At 38.5% G+C, this 19,116-nt stretch overlaps 1 protein-coding gene across 4 annotated transcripts; it reads right to left on the bottom strand.

The window, feature by feature from the left end:
* Positions 1-3,644: 3,644 nt before the first annotated feature.
* On the bottom strand, positions 3,645-18,628 carry LOC122230249. Of its 4 annotated transcripts, none has more exons than XR_006207356.1 (5): positions 18,326-18,411; positions 10,198-10,302; positions 8,803-8,874; positions 8,591-8,688; positions 3,645-3,816 (listed from the first exon to the last, which is right to left on the bottom strand). XR_006207356.1 is itself a non-coding variant. In XM_042956003.1 (2 exons), exons 1-2 carry the CDS (start codon positions 18,537-18,539, stop codon positions 7,785-7,787), a joined length of 621 nt encoding a protein of 206 aa, XP_042811937.1. In that variant the 5' UTR covers positions 18,540-18,628; the 3' UTR covers positions 7,763-7,784. The 4 variants fall into 4 exon arrangements, 1 of the variants encoding a protein (XP_042811937.1); XR_006207354.1 differs by lacking the exon at positions 3,645-3,816 and adding an exon at positions 8,106-8,191; XR_006207355.1 differs by lacking the exon at positions 3,645-3,816 and adding an exon at positions 8,106-8,191 and having other exon boundaries at positions 8,591-8,874.
* Positions 18,629-19,116: the final 488 nt, after the last annotated feature.

Here is a 19,116-nt window from a genome sequence, read left to right as displayed (position 1 = left end):
AACCTGATCTGTCTTCTCTTGTAGGTTAAGGACTTTGCTTCATTTGCTGCTTTCAGGATTCTTTCCTTGTTTGTGTATTTTGGGAATTTGACTTTTTTTTAACGTTTATTTATTTTTGAGAGAGATAGAGACAGAGAGAGAGAGAGACAGCACATGAGTGGGGGAGGGGCAGACAAAGAGGGAGCCACAGAATCCAAAGCAGTTCCAGGCTCTGGGCTATCAGCACAGAGCCCGGCATGGGGCTCGAACCCACAAGCTGTGAGATCATGACCTGAGCTGAAGTCAGACGCTGAACCCACTAAGCCACCCAGAAGCCCCAGTATTTTGTGAATTTGACTATGATATGCCTTGGTGATGGCCAGCTTGGGTTGAATTTGATGAGAGTGCTCTGTGTTTCTTGGATTTTGATGTCTGTGTCCTTCCTCAGATTAGGAAAGTTTTCAGCTATAATTTTGTCACATAAACATTCTGCTCTTTTTCTCTTGCTTCATCTTCTGGGACTCCTATGCTATGGATGTTACTACATTTTGGGGTGCCTGGGTGGCTCAGCTGGTTAAGTGGCCAACTTCAGCTCAGGTCATGATATTGTGGTTCATGAGTTTGAACCCCACATCAGGTTCTGTGCTGACACGTTAGAGCCTGGAGCCTGCTTCAGATTCTGTGTCCCTCTCTCTGCCCCTCCCCCACTCATACTCTGTCTCTCTGTCTCTCTCAAAAATAAACATTTTTTTAAAAAAAGAATGTTATTACATTTTAATAAATTGCTGATTTCCATAAGTCTGCTTTAGTGAGCCCTGACCTTTGTTTCCCTCTTCTTTTCAGCTTCATTATTTCCCATAATTCTATATTCTATATTGCTAATCTGTTCCTTTGCCTTGTCCATCCTTGTTTTTATCACCTCTATTTGTGTTTGCATCTTGGTTATAGCATTGTTAACTTCAGCCTGACTAGATTTTTGTTCTTTTTTCTCTGCAGAAAGAGATTCTTTTGTGTCTTCTACACTTTTTTTTCAAGCCCAGATAATATCCTTATAATCATTCTTTTAAATTCTAGTTAAGACATCTTACTTATATCTTCATTGATTAAATGCCTCGCTGCCAATTCTTCCTGTTCTGTAGTTTGAGGTGAATTCCTCTGTCTTGTCATTTTGGATGAAGAAACACAATAATAATGATAATAATAATAATAATAAAATGAAATAAAAATTTTAAAATTTTAAAAAAATCAAATAAAGGAAGCTTGATCCTATGCATATTTTGGTCTGATTTTTAAGAGAAGCTTGATAGAAAAAAGAGAAAAGAGACAAAAAGAAAAAAATAAAAATTAAAAAACAAAAAGGCAAAAAAAAATAGTAAAATAAAATAAAACAATTTGCTATTTCTCCATCCAATAAACAAAAGAAAAGAAAAACAACAGCAACAGCATAAAAACAGAAGCAACAACAACAAAATGAATAAACATAAATAACCAAATGAAATTAAATCCAGTTTCCCCTAGAGCTGAAATTTTGTAGGACTCTATGGTCAGTGGACTAAGCAGGTGGAAGGGATTTGTGCTGGTCTTCTGGGGGAGGGGCCTGCTGCTCTGATTCTCAGGCCAACTTCCCCTACTGGAGATGTGCCTGGAGGGCACAGCACAGTAATGGCTCCATTCTCCACTTGGTGGCACTGTTTAGTTCACTGGGGTCTATCAGTGTTGGGCTAATGTTAAAATGGCTTCATCTGGTCTTCAGAGCAGGGAGTTTGTGCCTTCACAGATGCACAGTCCCCCTTCCTTTATCCCCCACTTCCATCAGCTCCCCACCTTCCCCCTGTCTGTGTCCAAGCTGTCTGCCCACCAGGTGGTACCTCTCTCCAGAAGTTTATCTTAAGTGCAGCGGTGTTTCAAAACCCACACTTCAGCGACCCCTGAGGTTAGAATCCACAACATCTTCTGGGGGACCGTCTCACCGTGCTGTGGCTGGTGTCAGCTTGTCCCAAGAAACAGTCATGCCACTGCATAGCCACAGCAGCTTAGAGTTTATGATAAATCACTGCACACACCGGCGCCAGGATTTGCTGCCCTCAGCTAGACTCTTTCTTTCTATACTGGTGAATGTGAGTCTACGGCCATACCACCCTGAATGCGCCAGATCCCGTCTATACTGGTGAACGTGGCAGCTTAATGAAGTCCAGTGGGTCTTTTGCCCACAGAGGCAACTGCATCACCTCTACCAAATGCACTCCAAGCAGGGTACCTGCTTCTCCCCAATCCACCCAGGGTATCCTCAGACCACACTGCCCACTCCCTGGGCTCTGCCCTGCTTTCTCTCCAGAGCACCACCAGGGGCTGACCTCTGAAACTTCAGACTCTGTGCTCTGCTGTTTATAAAAATCTAGTGGTATTAAAACCTGTTCCTTTTTTCTCTGTCAATGGTTTTAGGGAACAGTTTTCTTGTGTAGTCTCCTATGTACGTCTCCCAGCTGCTTTCGGAGGGAATGCTTTCTTGTGCAAACTTGATGAACTGCTCTCCCTCTCCCTCTGTCTTTCTCCTCTTGGTAAGAACGGCACTGTCCCCTCTCCAGCACTATGGCTCTTCTCCTCCAGTTCACCTCTCCACACTAGGTACCTGCCTGCCCAGTTTTATCCCTCAAATTATGCAGGCTATTCTGTTAATCCTTAGATCAATTTCCTAGGTGTTCAAAATGGTTTGATGTTGATCTAGCTGTGTTTGAGTGAGGAGACAAACCCAGGGTCTCCTTACTACTGTGTCATCTTAACTCCCCTCTCCTCTCATCTTAACTTATGGTATTTTTGAATGTATATATTTGCATAGTTTTTTTTTTTTAATGCTTCCTCTGGGTATTACTGTATGCACATGCAACTTATAACAGTGTACTGGTATATCAATATTTATGGGCACAAGTGAAGTGTTGGGCATTTCCTTTGATTAGATTCCCTCATCATGTCTACTTTTAATATTATTGCCTTCTTCTAGTGTTATAATTTTTATTTCCATCACCAAATATGATTTCTAAAATTCATGAGGAAGAGATTGGTCTATTGGATATACTCATATTTCTGTTTTTTCCATTGTACCTGCTTGATGGTTCAAGATCCCCTCCTTTAGCATTTCCTTTTTGTTTGAAGAACTTTTTGAAGTCAATCTTTAAATGTAGGTTTATTAATGACAAATTATTTCTTTTCTCCTGAGGATGTTTTTATTTCCCCTTCATTTTTTTAAAATGTTTACTTATTTATTTTCAGAGAGAGAGAGAAAGAGAGTACAAGCAGGGCAGGGGCAGAGAGAGGAGAGAATCCCGGGTGGACTCTGTGTTGGCAGCCCAGAACCAGCTGAGCCAAAATCAAGAGTGGGATGCTTCAGTTCATGGGTTTCAGCCCCACGTCAGGCTCTGTGCTGACAGCTCGGAGTCTGGATCCTGCTTCAGATTCTGCGTCTCCCTCTCTCTGCCCCTCCCCCTCCTTCTCTCTCAAAAAGAAAAAAATAAACATTAAAAAAAGAGTGGGACGCTTAACCAACTGAGCCACCCAGGGACCCTACCCTTCATTCTTGAAAATAGTTTTGCAAGATGTAAAATACATTGATGACAGTTCTTTTTTTTTCAGCATTTGAAAAATACTATGCTGCTTTTTTATTACTCCATCGTTTCAGATGACAAATCAACTGTTATTCAAATTGCTGTTATTTAGATAATGCGTTGTGTGTCTGGTGATTTTCAAGATTTTTTTCTTTGTCTTTACTTTTCAAAATTGTAATTTTGATGCATTTTGGTATTAATTTATTTTGCTTGATCTAAAAATTCTCATTGACAGGTCCTAATTGGAAACAGAGAACATTAATATAAAATTATTAATTATAAATATAAGCTATTAAAATAGTATATTTTAATGATAAAGAAACCTTACTCAAGGCTTTTAGGCAATCAAATAATTTACATAGAATAAATAATTAGGCTATTAGTCAGAATTTTCAAAAGCTGCATTCAAAAAGAGAAGAGAATAATCTAAAGACTAATAAAAACAAGCATTAACTAAAGACTTTATATCTAAGGAAGCTGTTATTCATATAACAATGTATTAGAACAACAGTTTTCAGCATAGAAGAAATTAGGAAATTCTTCACCCACAAGCCTATACTGAGTAGCAAAACATTGAAGACATATAGATATATGTCTGTGTGTGTGTGTATACATGTCTGTGTGTATACATATATACATATATGTGACTGTGCGTGTGCAGTGATATGTATTGAGTGTAATATACAGCCAAATCAAAACAAAGACTAGATTTGAGGATTATAATATATTAATTAATAATATATAATTTATATATTAATTATACCTAATTATATTAATAATGTATAAATATGTTATATAAATGTGTTGTGATGACAACGTAGTAATAATCCAACTAAAAGACAAGGGAGTAGCAGAAGAGGTAAAGAGGAAAATAAATTAAGCTGATGTTGTATAGACAACAGGGCAAGTTACGAATATGAATATAACTAGTATATATATATGTCAGATATATATGAATATACATGTGTCAGATAATAAAAGGTTGAATAAGCAAAAAGGAAACTAAACACATTAAAATTGTTACGGATACAAAGAGACCCAAATAAACACTAGAAAAACCACAGCCATCCAAATACCATTTTTATAATTTATTAAAGTATACTGAATTATGAAACATATCCGTCATATCAACACATATGAATTGGCTTCATTTATCTATTAAAGAAAACATTTTAACTTTGGCTCATGAAACAAAACACGCATGTATGTGCTGTACATATACATCTAAAACAAAATGTTCAGGAATACAAAAATAAAGACATATACAAAGGTATCTGGGCAAAATGTCACAAGAAAATATAACAATCCTGATATCAACCAAATAGAATTCAGGCCAAAAAGCATGAACTGCGACAAAGAGGGGAGCTTTCTCATGCAAATACGAAACCAATCACAGGAAATATCTTACACTTCTCAAGATGCATATGAAGCTACAGATATATGATGCCAAGACATAGATAGTAACATATTAGTAATAGGTGACTTTAAAGCAGCACGTTCAGAACAAGACAAATAAAGTGGAAAAAATAAGTAAAAAAAAGCGAAGGCTTAATGTTATCAAGAAGGTAGCTTTTATGGTTACATATTAACCTTTATATACTAGTAACAGACATGAATCATCTTCTCAAGCTCCCACAAAACATCCACAAAAATTTATTGTGTATTTACAGAAAGCATTAATAAGTTTTGTAAAGTAGAAATACTAGAAAAAAATACTCTCTGATGTCAGACAATAAAACTAATAATTGTTAACAAAACCAAAGAACAGAAAGCCCTTTAAAAATAAAATCAAGCTGTAAAAAAAAAAAAAAAAAAAAATACCCGTTTACTTGGAAAATATAAAGCCTTCTGTCAAAAAATTCTTGGGTGAGAGAGGTCATACAAGTGAAATTACAGATTTTAAAATAATTAAAATGATGAAAATGGTCCATAACAGGGCCTATGAGAAATATTTAAAGCAGTGTTTTAAAAAGATTATAGCATGAAGACTTTCATCAGTAAAAATGAAATAAAATAAATTCATATTTCATACTATGCTTTAAAACACTTATAAAGGAAACTTTAAAAAGCAAAAAAGCACAAAGGTAGAAATAATAAATAGAAACGTAGACATTAATGAGGTAGGGAATCACAAAAAAAGGTGATTTTATAATGAGCCAAAATGCTGTTATTTGAGAGAATTAACAGACCTTGCTAATTTGATGAAGAAAAAAAAGAGAGACAGAAACTATATAAAAAATAAATAGCATGAAGGAACATTAAAACAGAAGAAATTTTAAACATCATATGAGGCAGGCTCTATGTATATAATAAATTTGAAAACCTAGATGAAATAGATCATCTCTTAGGAAAATACAGATTACTAAAATGGATGCCATTAGATTTAGAAATCAAAAGCAGACCAATTTCTTTAGAATAAAGAAAATCATTAACAAAATACTTCACAAAATAGCCAAGACACAGACAATTTCTCAGAAGTCTACCAAATTCAAGGATGAGATGATCCTATTATCTAAGTTGTTAAAGAACACTGAAAATGAAGGACAACTTGTTAATTCCTATTATAAAGGATGAATAATATTGAGTCTGTGGTACACAGACTCTCCTCATGCCCCCTTGATTCCTGCCTCCTGATGAAAATGCCCTGGGATGACCTCCTCCCTGTGAGTGTGAGGGAGACCTGTGACTTGCTTTGTAACCAATAAAATATGGCAAATTTAATAGTTATGTGTAAGGGATTATGTTACATGAGATTATGGCATTCATCCATAATGCTGGAGTCTTTCTTCTTCCTTGCTGGCTTTGAGAAAACAAGCAACCATGTTGGAAATTTACTTGGCAAGGAACCATAGGCAGCCTTTTCCAGCTGAAGGTGACTGCCAGCGGAGGGTTTGCAAGGGACCCTGGCCAACAGCCAGCAAGAAAATGAGCCTTTCATTCCTACAACTCCAATGAACTGAGATCTGCCAACAATAACATGAGTCTGGAAATGAATCCATCCCAGCTAAGCCTCAGATGTGACCACAGTCCTATCCAACATCTGGAATTGGAATCTCATGAGACCCTGAAGCTTCTCAGCCTACATGTGAAACAGAGATTTTATCTAAATATTATGGCCCACCATGCATTCCAAATAGTTTTACAATTTATTACCAGCTTGGGATGTAATAGATCGTTAAACTATTCCTTAGGTTATGTCTCTCATACCTTTAAAATGGATACCTTTAGGGATGCCTGGGTGGCTCAGTCAGTTAAACCTCCACCATGACTCCGGTCATGATCTCACAGTTCACAAGTTCACAAAATAAATAAACATTAAAAAAATAATAAAATAAAATAAAATAAAATGGATGACTTTAAAAAATGTGTGCCTATTTAAAAAAAAAATTTAATGTTTATTTTTGAGAGAGAGAGAGAGTGCAAGCAGGGGAGGGGCAGAGAGAGAGGGAGACACAGAATCGGAAGCAGGCTCTAGCTCTGAGCTATCGGCGAGCCTGATGCGGGGCCTGCACTTAAACTGTGAGATCATGACCTGAGCCAAAGTTGGAGGCTTAACCGAGAGAACCACCCAGGCATCCCTTGAAATAGTACCTTTGAGATGGAAGATTAAAAGTAGAGAAGCATACAGCAACAATGTTCATTTGATTTATGGAACACGAATATAAAAGTTTGGGGAAATTAATTTTTTCTTTATTATGTACTATATGCCAGGCAATGCTTAACCTAATGTGTAAGTAGTACTTGATTTACTGTTACCTGTTACCCAGCATAAGAGATAGCATTCCCTCAGTAGCAGAGGAGGAGGAAACTGAACTTTACAAAAACTTTTCTCAGACGACTGACCTAAAGATAATATAAAATACCTCCCAAAGAAAGCAGTTGTTAGCTTTCTTGAAAACAGAAAACAAAACAAAACAAAAATTGTAAGTAATCCTGGGCATTAAATGACCAACATCAAAACCAGGACTGCCATTTGGATTGAACAAGTTTATTAGGTCAACACAGAAACGAACTCCAGCATGGACATCATCAAGGCAGTCGCTGTGACACCATCATCCTGATGAAGGCGGAACTGTGGGGTCACAGGTGAATTTCACCATCTTCCACTCCACGAGGTAAATCCAGGGAATCCGTAGGTTAGGCTGTAGGCAGCAACAGACCTACTAGACTTCCATCCTGCAGGATATCATCACCCAAGGGAAAGGCTCAGAACGTGTGGGGCTCAGAATTGGTGAATCCCACGTCCAGGTGTAGAGGGTGAGAGTCCCCCACGGTGCCCTCGTTACTAGTAGCCGCAGCCAGAGCCACAGCCATGGAGAGAGTGGGAGCGATATCCATAGCCACAGCCATAGCAGGAGCCGTAGCCACAGCCCAGTCTGCGGAAGCCACAGCCATACCAGGAGCCATAGCCACAGCCCAGGCCTCCATGGCCGCAGCCTCCATAGCCGCAGCCTCCATAGCCACAGCCTCCGTAGCCACAGCCTCCATAGCCACAGCCTCCATAGCCGCAGCCTCCATAGCCACAGCCTCCATAGCCACAGCCTCCATAGCCGCAGCCTCCATAAGAGTTTCCGTAGTAGCTTCCACACATGGTGTTGGCTGTTGAGGTTGTGCTTGGGTAGAGAAGGAGAGAAGTGTCACTTCGGTGTGGACGATTCCCCTGCAGAGGGCCTTTTATATGCCCTCAGTGTGAGTGGGACCCACCACACAAGTCAGGCCACTGGATAATTTGCAAGACCTCTCTGAGTAATTTGTTCACTCCTGGTTTTAGGGTATGGCTTCAGGGGTAATGAAGACATTTGCTGTTGTTGTGCCACAACCTGAATCATTTGTGAATCATTAATAAGAATCAATTGTCTCATCTTCAAAACCTTACTTACACAAGACCTTCAAATTAGCAATTTGTAACCAGCCTTTATGATAAGAAACAACATTTGTAGTAGACATTCTGGGCTCCAAACAACCAATTTTTTTACCATTTTTTGGCTGACATCCAACAGGCCATAATCTACCTTCATTTGAGATTCTCCATCTCTTCTGTTCCAAACTCGTTTTTTTTTTTTTTTTTCTCTTTAGGGATTTTCCATATTTTCACATGAGAGATGGTTTACTAGGAAAAGCCAAAAGGTATCACTCAATTTCATGAGACCATCGACAAAAAGCCAACAGTTTGAAATTCTGGACCACCAGTCCCGGGAAGACCGGGCTTTTCTTTTTCACTTACATTAATATTTCCTTTTAGGATTCTATTTTTAAAACATCATTTTTTTTCACAGTTTCAAATTTACGTCCGCATCTATAGCCAGAAAACAGAAATGAGATTTTATTTAATTTATAAAATTGCATTTTCATGAAAGAGTTTCCTTTAAAATCCAACACATTTGTAACGTTTGTGTTTTGACTCAAAGGTGAATATCGGCATTTCTTTCTTTAAAATAACAATACTGGCAGAGATATCTTTCACGGTGCTAATAGCGTTTCAACAACAAGCAATGAAGTCTTGGTAAAATATCTTGGATTATGAGAAACGTTAATAGGTTTCTAATGCCCAGTGCTTTTTAATGCAATGAGGGTCTGAGCTTACTGCAATAATTAAGAGAAATAACCCTCTGAACTTGTGTTCTTAGTAAGATTAATTCATAAGAGTCAGTAGAGCATAATAGATAAGAATGAAACTTCTGAAATCAGCTCTCTGGGTTCAAATCTTACCTCTATCACTTATAGCTTTGTGACTTTAACAGTAGGCTCCGCTTGTATGTGGGATGGTAACAGTAACACCTACCCCACAAGACAATTTTGAAGAGTCAAATTAGCTAGTGTGTGTCAAGCACTTACAACACTGTCTGGCACGTAGTAGGTACTAGAATATCCTTTGCTCTTATTATCATTTATTTCATCCCCAAACTGTTTTCCTGGCTATAAGCTTTAGTGGAGAGCGGATGAGTTGAACAAGAGCGGTCAGACATACTTAAGTCCTCTTGTACGGGTCTTGGGTCATTGCAAAGGAAAGAGAAACCCCTACATTAAGGCTCTGCATCTAAAAGGGGCACCTGGGTGGTTCAGTCGGTTAAGCGTCCGACTTCAGCTCCGGTTATGATCTCATGGTCCATCGGTTTGAGCCCCACATCAGGCTCTGTGCTGACACCTCAGAGCCTGGAGCCTGCTTTGGATTCTGTGTCTCCCTCTCTGCCCCTTCTCTACTCAAGCTCTGTATCTCTCTCTCTCTCTCTCAAAAGTAGGTAAACATTGAAAAAAATTTTAATAAAATAAAAAAATAAAATAAAATAAAATAAAATAAAATAGAAGTAGAGAAAGGCACACTCTGATTTTCCTGAGAAGGAGCAAGTCCCATGAGTGACCCAAGAAACACAACACCAGCAGGTAGAGAATACACTTGGTGCCTACCGGATGGATTTGAGTGCAGGCTCCTTATTTTCCCTCGCACAGCACAAAACTTTTCTGGCTGTAAAGCCACAAAGATGTAGCACTGGATGGCAGGTAATGGATCGACCAGAGGAGTTTTTTGGTTAATGGCAATGGAAACTGGCAACCTGCATTATGCAGACACAGATGTCAGCGCAGGACAGATGAAGGCATTCCCTTTCAATCAAAAGCATACCTCCGCACAATAAAGTCAACTCAAGAGGGGCAGGAGAAGTGAAGGCTTTAATTCAAGTGAGCTTTCATTCTGAAGACTAGAATGTCATTGAATTTTGTTGTTGGCCTGGAAGGGACAAGACATGTTGTGCCGTCAGGTGGAAATGGCAATCCAAGATAGAATTTGGTAAAATATGAACATAAAACATAGGTGTACACTTGTAAAGATTGATCTTATAAAAATGTCACCCGGGTTATGCATTTCAAATAAAATGAATTGTTTTAGCTGAAAAGACGTATTGGGCAATATTATATATCTCATACTTTAAATAAAATTTACCCCTTAGCACTTGTGTTTTTCCAAAGCTAAACTGAGTAGCTTTTTCATCTGCAATGGGCAGATGAACTTGAGGTTATTATTGATAAGCCCGAAACGATTGGAATCAATTGAAGTCTGCACGGTTTTTGTGATTTCATAGAACTCCATTATGGAATTTAAATTTGAGCCCTCAGTGAGAGAGGGCTTTAAAACCAAGTCAGATATCTGTCATTCAATGCACATGATCTGACTGAAAACCTTGACACAACAGCAGAGCAATTTGGGTTCTGAAGGCTTCACGCTGCCTAACGAAACGAGAGTTTTGCAGTTGGTGTTGTTCGTAGTTAATACAAAATAATTTGCAATATGCACAACTTTGCCTGTGACTTGCCTCGCCTCCTACGGAGGAAATATAAAACACCTCATGGAAATAGTGATACTCGAACTCAGGGAAGTATCTTCCTCTTCTACGCCATCCTCCCTGACACCATGACCTACGACAGCAACTGCTATGGGGGCTATGGCCGTGGCTACGGCTGTGGCTGTCACGGGTACGGTGGCTACGGATATGGCTGCTGCAGCCCATCCTGCTATGGTAGATATTGGTCATATGGATTGTACTGGAAAATTCTAGATCCCCTGGACTCACAAGACGTGTCCTCCTGCGAAACATGGATTCCGCTTCTGGTCGTATTCATCCCATGCTATCTCTTCAAAGTAGCAAAATCCTCAATCCAGGCTATGGTGAAAGAAAGGTGTCGTCTTTCTCTGGCTCCATCATGCAAGCTCATGCAGAGTATCTTTTAAAATGCAACAAAAGTTTTCTTCTTGATCTCTAAGTACGTCTTTCAGTAAATTGAATCTTTTTTGCAAAGATGCGGTCACATTTATTTATTTTCACTGTCATTATTGCCCATGGATGATTACAAGATAAAAATGTGTGTGTGGTTACTATCCCAGGTTGACACTACTTTCCTCCATCTGTTTTTTTTCTTTTTTTTTTTTTTTTTTGGCCCTTTAAATATTTTCCATTCTATTTAAAGCTGAGCCTCCATGTGACACGGTTGATTGCTTCCCCCTCAATAAATTTGGCTTCTCTTTAATTTGCAGGCAAAATAGTCCAAAACACACCTGAAGTCTGGTAGCTGCACGAGGCTGGCCGGCTGCCCTGGTTTCCCCAGGACACAGAGGAACACACCCACGCGTTAAGTGGTGCTTCTGTGAGTTTTCCAGGCGTCTGCTTTCTAGTGGCTTCATCACAAGAAAGCTTCTCAGGTGCCTGATGTCATTTGTATAGAACTCATGCCCAGCCTGAAAGTGGACCTAGGGAGTGTTGGACCAGCCCTGAGAACCTGGCTGTCTTTAGTAAATTTCTTTATGTGAGATCATTTCGATTACGAAGTCCATTTCATATACCCACCCAGTCTCTCATTCATTCAATACTCTGTGTTTAAAGGATGCCAGGCATGCCGCTGTGTTGGAAAGAGAGCATTTTGTAGATGGTCATTTGAGATTGTTTCTGTTGTCATGTTACTGAATTTTATATGGATGTACCATCGATTACACATTGATATCTATGTAATATTAAAATATGGAAGTGGAATATTCTAGTGTTTTTAAATTTTTTCCAAATGAAGAATTGAAGTGTGTTTTCACCCTATGTATATAAAAATAAAGCTTCTCAACATTAATTTGTAAAAACAAACTGCTGAAATTAAGAAGGATATAGATTAGCCAAATTTCAAGAATAAAGTATATAACTAAGTAATAGGATCCAGATTGATTTAAAAAATGATTTGGTGAACATAACAAATATTACCTTTTTTCCAATAATTAAAATAAACTGAATTTAGAGCCAAAACTTCAAATCTATGTATTACAAAATCTTAAAAATTTTTTTAACATGTTAAGGCAAAGCCTATAAAAATGTGAGTTCTTACTGTTATAAATAATTTTGTGTGTTTCTTCAAGATTATTTATTTATTTTGAGAGAGGGAAGGCACATGTGCAAGCAGGAGAGGGGCAGAGAGAGAAGGAGAGGGAGAATCCCAAGCAAGCTCATGCTCTCAGTGTAAAGCTGGACACGGGTCTCAAACTCACAAACCACGAAATCATGACCTGAGCTGAAATCAAGGGTTGACTGCTTAACCTTATGAACCACCCAGGTGCCCCAATTTTGTATGTTTTAATATTCAATGATTATTTAATAGTAATTAATGCGTGTAACAAATTGAAAATAAATTCTTATCTTCAAATGTTGGATGCAGCCTCCAAATATTTACTGGTATAGTTTTCTTTTTTTTAAGTTTGAAGAACACTGGGGTGTCTGGGTGGCTCAGTCTGTTAAGTGTCTGACTTCAGTTCAGGTCATGACCTCACGGTACGTGGGTTCAAGCCCTGTGCCAGGCTTTGTGCTGACAGCTCAGAGCCTGGGGCCTGTTTTGGATTCTGTGTCTACCCCTTTCTCTCTGCTCCTCTCTGACTCGTGCTCTGTCTCTCTGTCTAAAAAATAAATAAACGTTAATTTTTTTTTTTTAAGTTTGAAGATCACTGCTCTAGACCAAGGCTTATCAGACTGTGGTCTGTTGCCACTTGTGGGACCCAGAGACCCATTCAAGGGGTTCGTAAGCCCCCAAAGTATTTTCATAATATATGTATTTACCTATTCCACTCTAATAATAACCCCATGAATATGCCCTAGAGTTTTCCAGATATATGCTTTGCATGACTCGCTGCCACAATAGACTGAATGACGAAGCAGATATGAGAAACCCATGGCCCATGTTTCTTCTGCCACTATTTCAAGAAAATCTTCCCGGAAAAATCCAAGAACAACTTTAAAGCCAATGTGAGTATATGGGAACGCAAAAGGTGAAATGAGGGAGGAGAACCAGCACATAGGTTTGGATTGCTGAATAAATGCTTCATTGCATAGTATAATGGTGTAGTCCTATAGAAAGTTACGGTTAACAAATAAGCTGAACTCTCAAGAGGAAAAAATGCAGCTTTGTATTCACTCTTTAATGGAAATATAGTCAGTTCGTCAGTAAGTAGTAGAAAATATTATTTGGTGTGAGGAATTGTTTGCCTGAAGGAAAGGAATTATAGAATTTAAAAGATATTTTACTTCAGCTAACCACACTTTTATCACTTCCTCTCTCAGATAGTCTCTAAATTCCTTGACTGTATATGTAGATATGCAATAGAAATTATTATTGTAAGAAAACAAAACAAAAACAAAGCAAAAAAACAAGGAAAATGGAGTCCAGGCGCTTGAATATCAACAACATTTCAAGGAACCTAAGTACAGACTTTAATAACAAAACGTGAGTGAGAAGATCTCTAAAATATAAAAAGAATCTAAAGACCTGTGACATGATTATTGTATTCCAAAAGAAATAGTTAATATTTTCTATAAGGACATCTTCTGGCTTATTGAAATAAGTGTTTCGTGAAGTTTTATTATTCCAACTTTGCCTGAAGTATGAGGCCATGCTGCCTCATACGCCACAGAAGGTGTATAAAATGCCACACGCAGATGGTGACATTCAAACTGAGGAAAATAATTCCCTGCTCCTCAGTGGAAACTTCTATTCCTGACACCATGCACTGTAACCACCACCATGATGGCAGCCTGGGCTATGGCTCTGACTCGGCCATAGGATGGATGTGGGCATGGTGGCTGCTGCCCATTTGGCTGTGGCAGACAGTGACCCCATGAATTCTACTGAGGAATATCTAAGCAGCTCAGCCTATAGTACTCCTTCACCTGTGATAGTTCCTGACTCAGCTTCCATGGTTTTTCCCAAGAGTAATTCTATTCTCTATACAGTTGTGACAAGCTCATCCATGATAATCTGAAAAACACAAAGTTCAGATCTGATGTCCTTCTCAGTTGATGAAGATGGCCAGGACCGTGTCAAAAATTATAGATAAGTCCTACCTTTGAGACTGTGTTACCAAGGTAACTTTGGTACTGTGTTTTCTGGTTTTGATCAATATATTTCATAATGGAAAAGTTTAAGTTAACTTTTGGATGAACTTGTTTTTTTCATTTTTGGTATTATTTCACTTAGATCGATTTGCAGGTCTCTGGGGAACTGTCTTTGGACGTCGCCTTTGTTGTTATTCTGAGATGATCATTTTCAAAAAGGTAAGGATATGGCCATCATTCCTTTATAACAACATCAATATAAAAACTTTGCTTTCATATACACCGATAAGCAGCACTACTATTCATATATAAACAAGTTAAATGTCACTTCACATAATAATAGCACCATTTTCTATTAACCTGTGCTACAGGTGTCTGTCTTTGGCTGTTTTTTTTTTATAACCCCACAGTTTGGTTGTATCATTAAGATATGTGCCTTTGGGTACCTATAAGTGGTTCATTCTGCCTTTCATACTCCTCCCTCTTCTTCTGAGCTCAACAGCAAAAGAGTACAATACATAGCTACAAACTGGTAGGTCACTTTCATTTTAGAGATCTGTCGGAAAAAGCCACCTGGCTCCCTTCTTAATAAACAGGGTTTTAACAAGCTGGATCATCACCTTCCATTTGCATTCGGGGTATTAAGCTTCTTATTCCAACTTCTAATTGGAAGAAAACAAAACGTCTTAATTTTTTTTAGAGTTTATTTATTTTGAGAGAGACAGAGACAGCATGAGTGGGGGAGGGGCAGAGAGCGAGGGAAAGAGAGAGAATCCCAAGAAGGCTGCTCACTGCTGGAGGTCAGCCTCAGTCCCACAAACCATAAGATCATGACCTGAACCAAAACCAAAAGTCGGACACTTCACCTACTGAGCCACCCAAGGGCCCCTCTTTTCTTAATTATTCTAGCTTTCTTCCTCAAGCAAATGAGCCAAAGAAATCTCCATAAGACACCAATGAGGAGTAATGTTTCTGAACATCCAGACAGTATTCTCAGCTATCAACACACGTGGCTGAAAGCACTCTAGACATTTCAAAAACATTTCAACATACATTTCAGGAAGTATGTATACTTTATATTATATCACATTATATTTTAAGAAGTCCTCTTCCTTTGTCTCAGCAACTGAAACAACTCAAGGAATTCGCCTCCGAATTTTTCTCTGGGATAGTAGGTGTTTCTCAAAGGCTCTATATAACTGACACACACTCAAGTAATAAATAATGAAGAAGATATTACTTCACATAATATCACTGCTAAAGGATTGGAGCCTGGCAGTGAGAAGAGTTGCTGGAACATAGTGGTGCCTAATAAATATTTTTAATAAAGAAATTAACGACAGTGAATAGTGTTGAAAAATGTCTCCCTGGAATTTTATATTCTACTTGAGCAAAAAATGGGAATGTAAGGATATAAGCTATCTCTGGGGTCTTAATGTACTAATAATGTTATTTCTCCCGGAAAGTATTGATTGTGCCTTTATGTGCTCCCTGTGCATCACTCAGAATGGAACATAGTTTTATCTTAAGAGGGACATTCTCAGTCCCTCACCCAACTCTATTATGACTGAGGGACTGAGGACAATGAGAATGACAGATCACTCTTAATACTTAAATTTGTTTAATGTTTACTTATTTTTGAAAAAGAGACAGACAGAATGCGAGCAGGGGAGGGGCAGAGAGAGAGGGAGACACAGAATCCGAAGCAGGCTCCAGGTTCCGAGCTGTCAGCACAGAGCCCAACGTGGAACTTGAACTCATGAACCACGATATCATGACCTGAGCCGAAGTCGGATGCTTAACCAACTGAGCCACCCAGGCGCCCAGATCACTCTCGATACTTAGATAAAGTCAAAAGTACCTTTTAAAAATAGAATAAGATAACTTTTATTAACTCAGTCATGTTTATGCTGCTTTTCAGGAGAGATTCCACTTGAAGATCATCGCATATAGCTCGGTTTCAGTCAACATCACTGTGTCTTCCTTTTTTCAAACCAATTTCTTTTGCTTCCTTCATCTAGTTTCTGGCCAATGTCAGTAAGAAGCACTTCAAATGCTACATTTAAATGTTCATCTTAAAGTCTAACCTGGCTCAAAGCCTCTCCTAAGAGAGAACCTAGCTGTTTCATGAGTGAGAAATGTTCTCTGTCTGCATCATATACACCTGTCCAGTTGCCTTCAGAACAGAATTCAAAACTCACACAAGTAATGATGTGTTCCCGATGCTGATACGCAGCTGCTTTGTGAGGATACTTCACTCCAGATACCCTCCTTCCCCCGCTGGGCAACTGTAAGATCAATGGAACCAACGGATTCAGAAGGTGAATGGTAGAGAAGTCTCCAAATCTCTACTCGGACTGACAAGAGGGGACCACTGCATTGAAACGAATGTGACACACTATGACAGAGAAAAGCAAAAACTCCTTCTGTTCTGCCCATTCTCTGTAGAAAGATCAACTTTCTTTTTCTTTTTCAACAGTTTGTGGTATAATTGATATGCAAAATAACCTTCACAGATTTAAAGTATATGTTGTAATGGGTTTCAGCGTATTATTACACAGTCACAATCAAGATAATAAATATATCTATCACCTCCAAAAGTTTCCTTCTCTCTTTTGGGTTTTTTTTTTGTTATCGAAGTAAAAACACTTAACATAAGATCTACACTCTTGTCAAAATTTTAAGTGCACAATATGAACTATAGTCACAAAGCTGTACAGCAGGTCTCTCGAACTTATTTATGTTGCATAATTGAAACTTAATACACTTTGAACAGCAACTTCCTGTTTCCCTCTCCCCACAAACCTTGTGTACCACCATGTATACTCCATTTCAATGGGTGTGACTATCTTATGAGATGCCTCACCTAAGAATCATGCACTACTCCCTTCTGTGACTGACTTACTTCACTTATCAGAATGTCCTCCAGGTTCATCTACGTTGTCACAAATGACAGAATTAAAAAAAAAAAAAACACATACTTTTTAAAAATTGAATAATACTCTGTTATATGTATTACCATATTTTTTAAACCAATAACATTCTAAGTATTACCACATTTTTTGATCCATTCATCCATCGATAGACATTTAGGTTGTTTCCATATCTTGGTTATTGTGAGTAATGTTGCAATGAACATGTAAATACAGATATCTCTTTGAGATCCTGATTCCAATTATTTTGGATATATACCTGGATATATGCCCAGAATTGGAACTGCTGGATCATATGGTAGTTCTGTTTTTCAGTTTTTGAAGAATTGCCATACTTTTTTTATTCCCATAGTGGCTGCACCATTTCACATTCCCACCAAGAGTTTACAAAGATTCCAATCATTCCACATCCCTTTGCTACATGATATGAAAAACAACTATGTGAGTCTAGGTTTCACCTTTTTTTTTTTTTTAACATTTCACTTTATAACAAAATTGTAAAATTTCCCAGAAATAATAAAAAGTAACATAATTACATATAAAAATACAGGTTCCTTTACAGTTGGACTTGGATAAACATTGTGTCAGTCTATTCATTAAGAAGCATTGAAGGAATATTTTCCTTGGGGAGAGGAATCATACAAAAAATAAGATAAAACACACAGGCATTCTGATGGGATTTCTACTTTAGTTAGAATCTGCCCATGAAACTATAAACCCAAGTAAGGAATCAGCATTCTCTAGAAATCCCATAAAACCCGATCAAAGAATTTTCACTAATTTGATGCAGATTTGCAAATATATCAATTATTAATTATTAGAGTCATATGGTTTGATGGGGAGAATTCTGACCTGAAAGAAAAAAAGATCTAGCCTATGAGAGTCTGTTTGCCTAAAAGAAAAACCACAAGCCTAAGGAATTTTTCTAATGTAAATTAGTGTGAATTATGAGTCCAATGCTTACCGCGGTTTGCTCTAGCCATCACTGAAGATACATAAAAGCCCTGGAAGACGGTGGCATTTGGATTGAGGACACTGGTTCCCACCATCAACGGAACCTTCAATTGCTGGCACCTTGTGCTGCTCCTACAGTAACTACTGTGGCGGCCTTGGCTGTGGTTCTGGCTGTGGCTGTGGCTCTGTCTCCGGTGGGTATGGACACAGCTGCTGCCGCCCATCTTATTGTGGCAGATACTGGTCCTGTGGATTTTACCGAGAAATTTCTAGAGATACTCCAGGACTCCTCTTCCTGTGTTTCCTGAATCCACTTTCTGAGTTCTTCTCTTTATGAAATAGTAATTCTCTCATTCTAGAATACTTGGGAAGGAGAGAAGAGTTGAAATTCTATGTCCTTCATCTCCATTGAATAAAATCATCTGGAATGTCCTGCTCTAGAAAAGAAATTTTCTCCTGTTATTGGACTACAATTGCTGCTCGGCTTACATTTTAGTTCAACGTTCTTCAAGTGAGACAAAATTTATTTCCATTTTCTTTTTTTTTTAAATTTTTTTTTAACACTTATTTATTTTTGAGACAGAGAGAGACAGAGCATGAACAGGGGAGGGGCAGAGAGAGGGAGACCCAGAATCTGAAACAGGCTCCAGGCTCTGAGCTGTCAGCACAGAGCCCGTCGCGGGGCTCGAACTCAGGGACCGCGAGATCATGACCTGAGCCGAAGACGGCCGCTTAACCGACTGAGCCACCCAGGCGCCCCTTTACTTCCATTTTCAATAAAATCTGTATTGAAAATACTTT

Source organism: Panthera leo, chromosome C2 (assembly GCF_018350215.1).
Source record: "Panthera leo isolate Ple1 chromosome C2, P.leo_Ple1_pat1.1, whole genome shotgun sequence".
Classification (NCBI taxonomy): Eukaryota; Metazoa; Chordata; class Mammalia; order Carnivora; family Felidae; genus Panthera; species Panthera leo.
The sequence above is the reverse complement of the archived record's forward strand: the minus strand, read 5'-3'. Positions and strand labels throughout refer to the sequence as shown.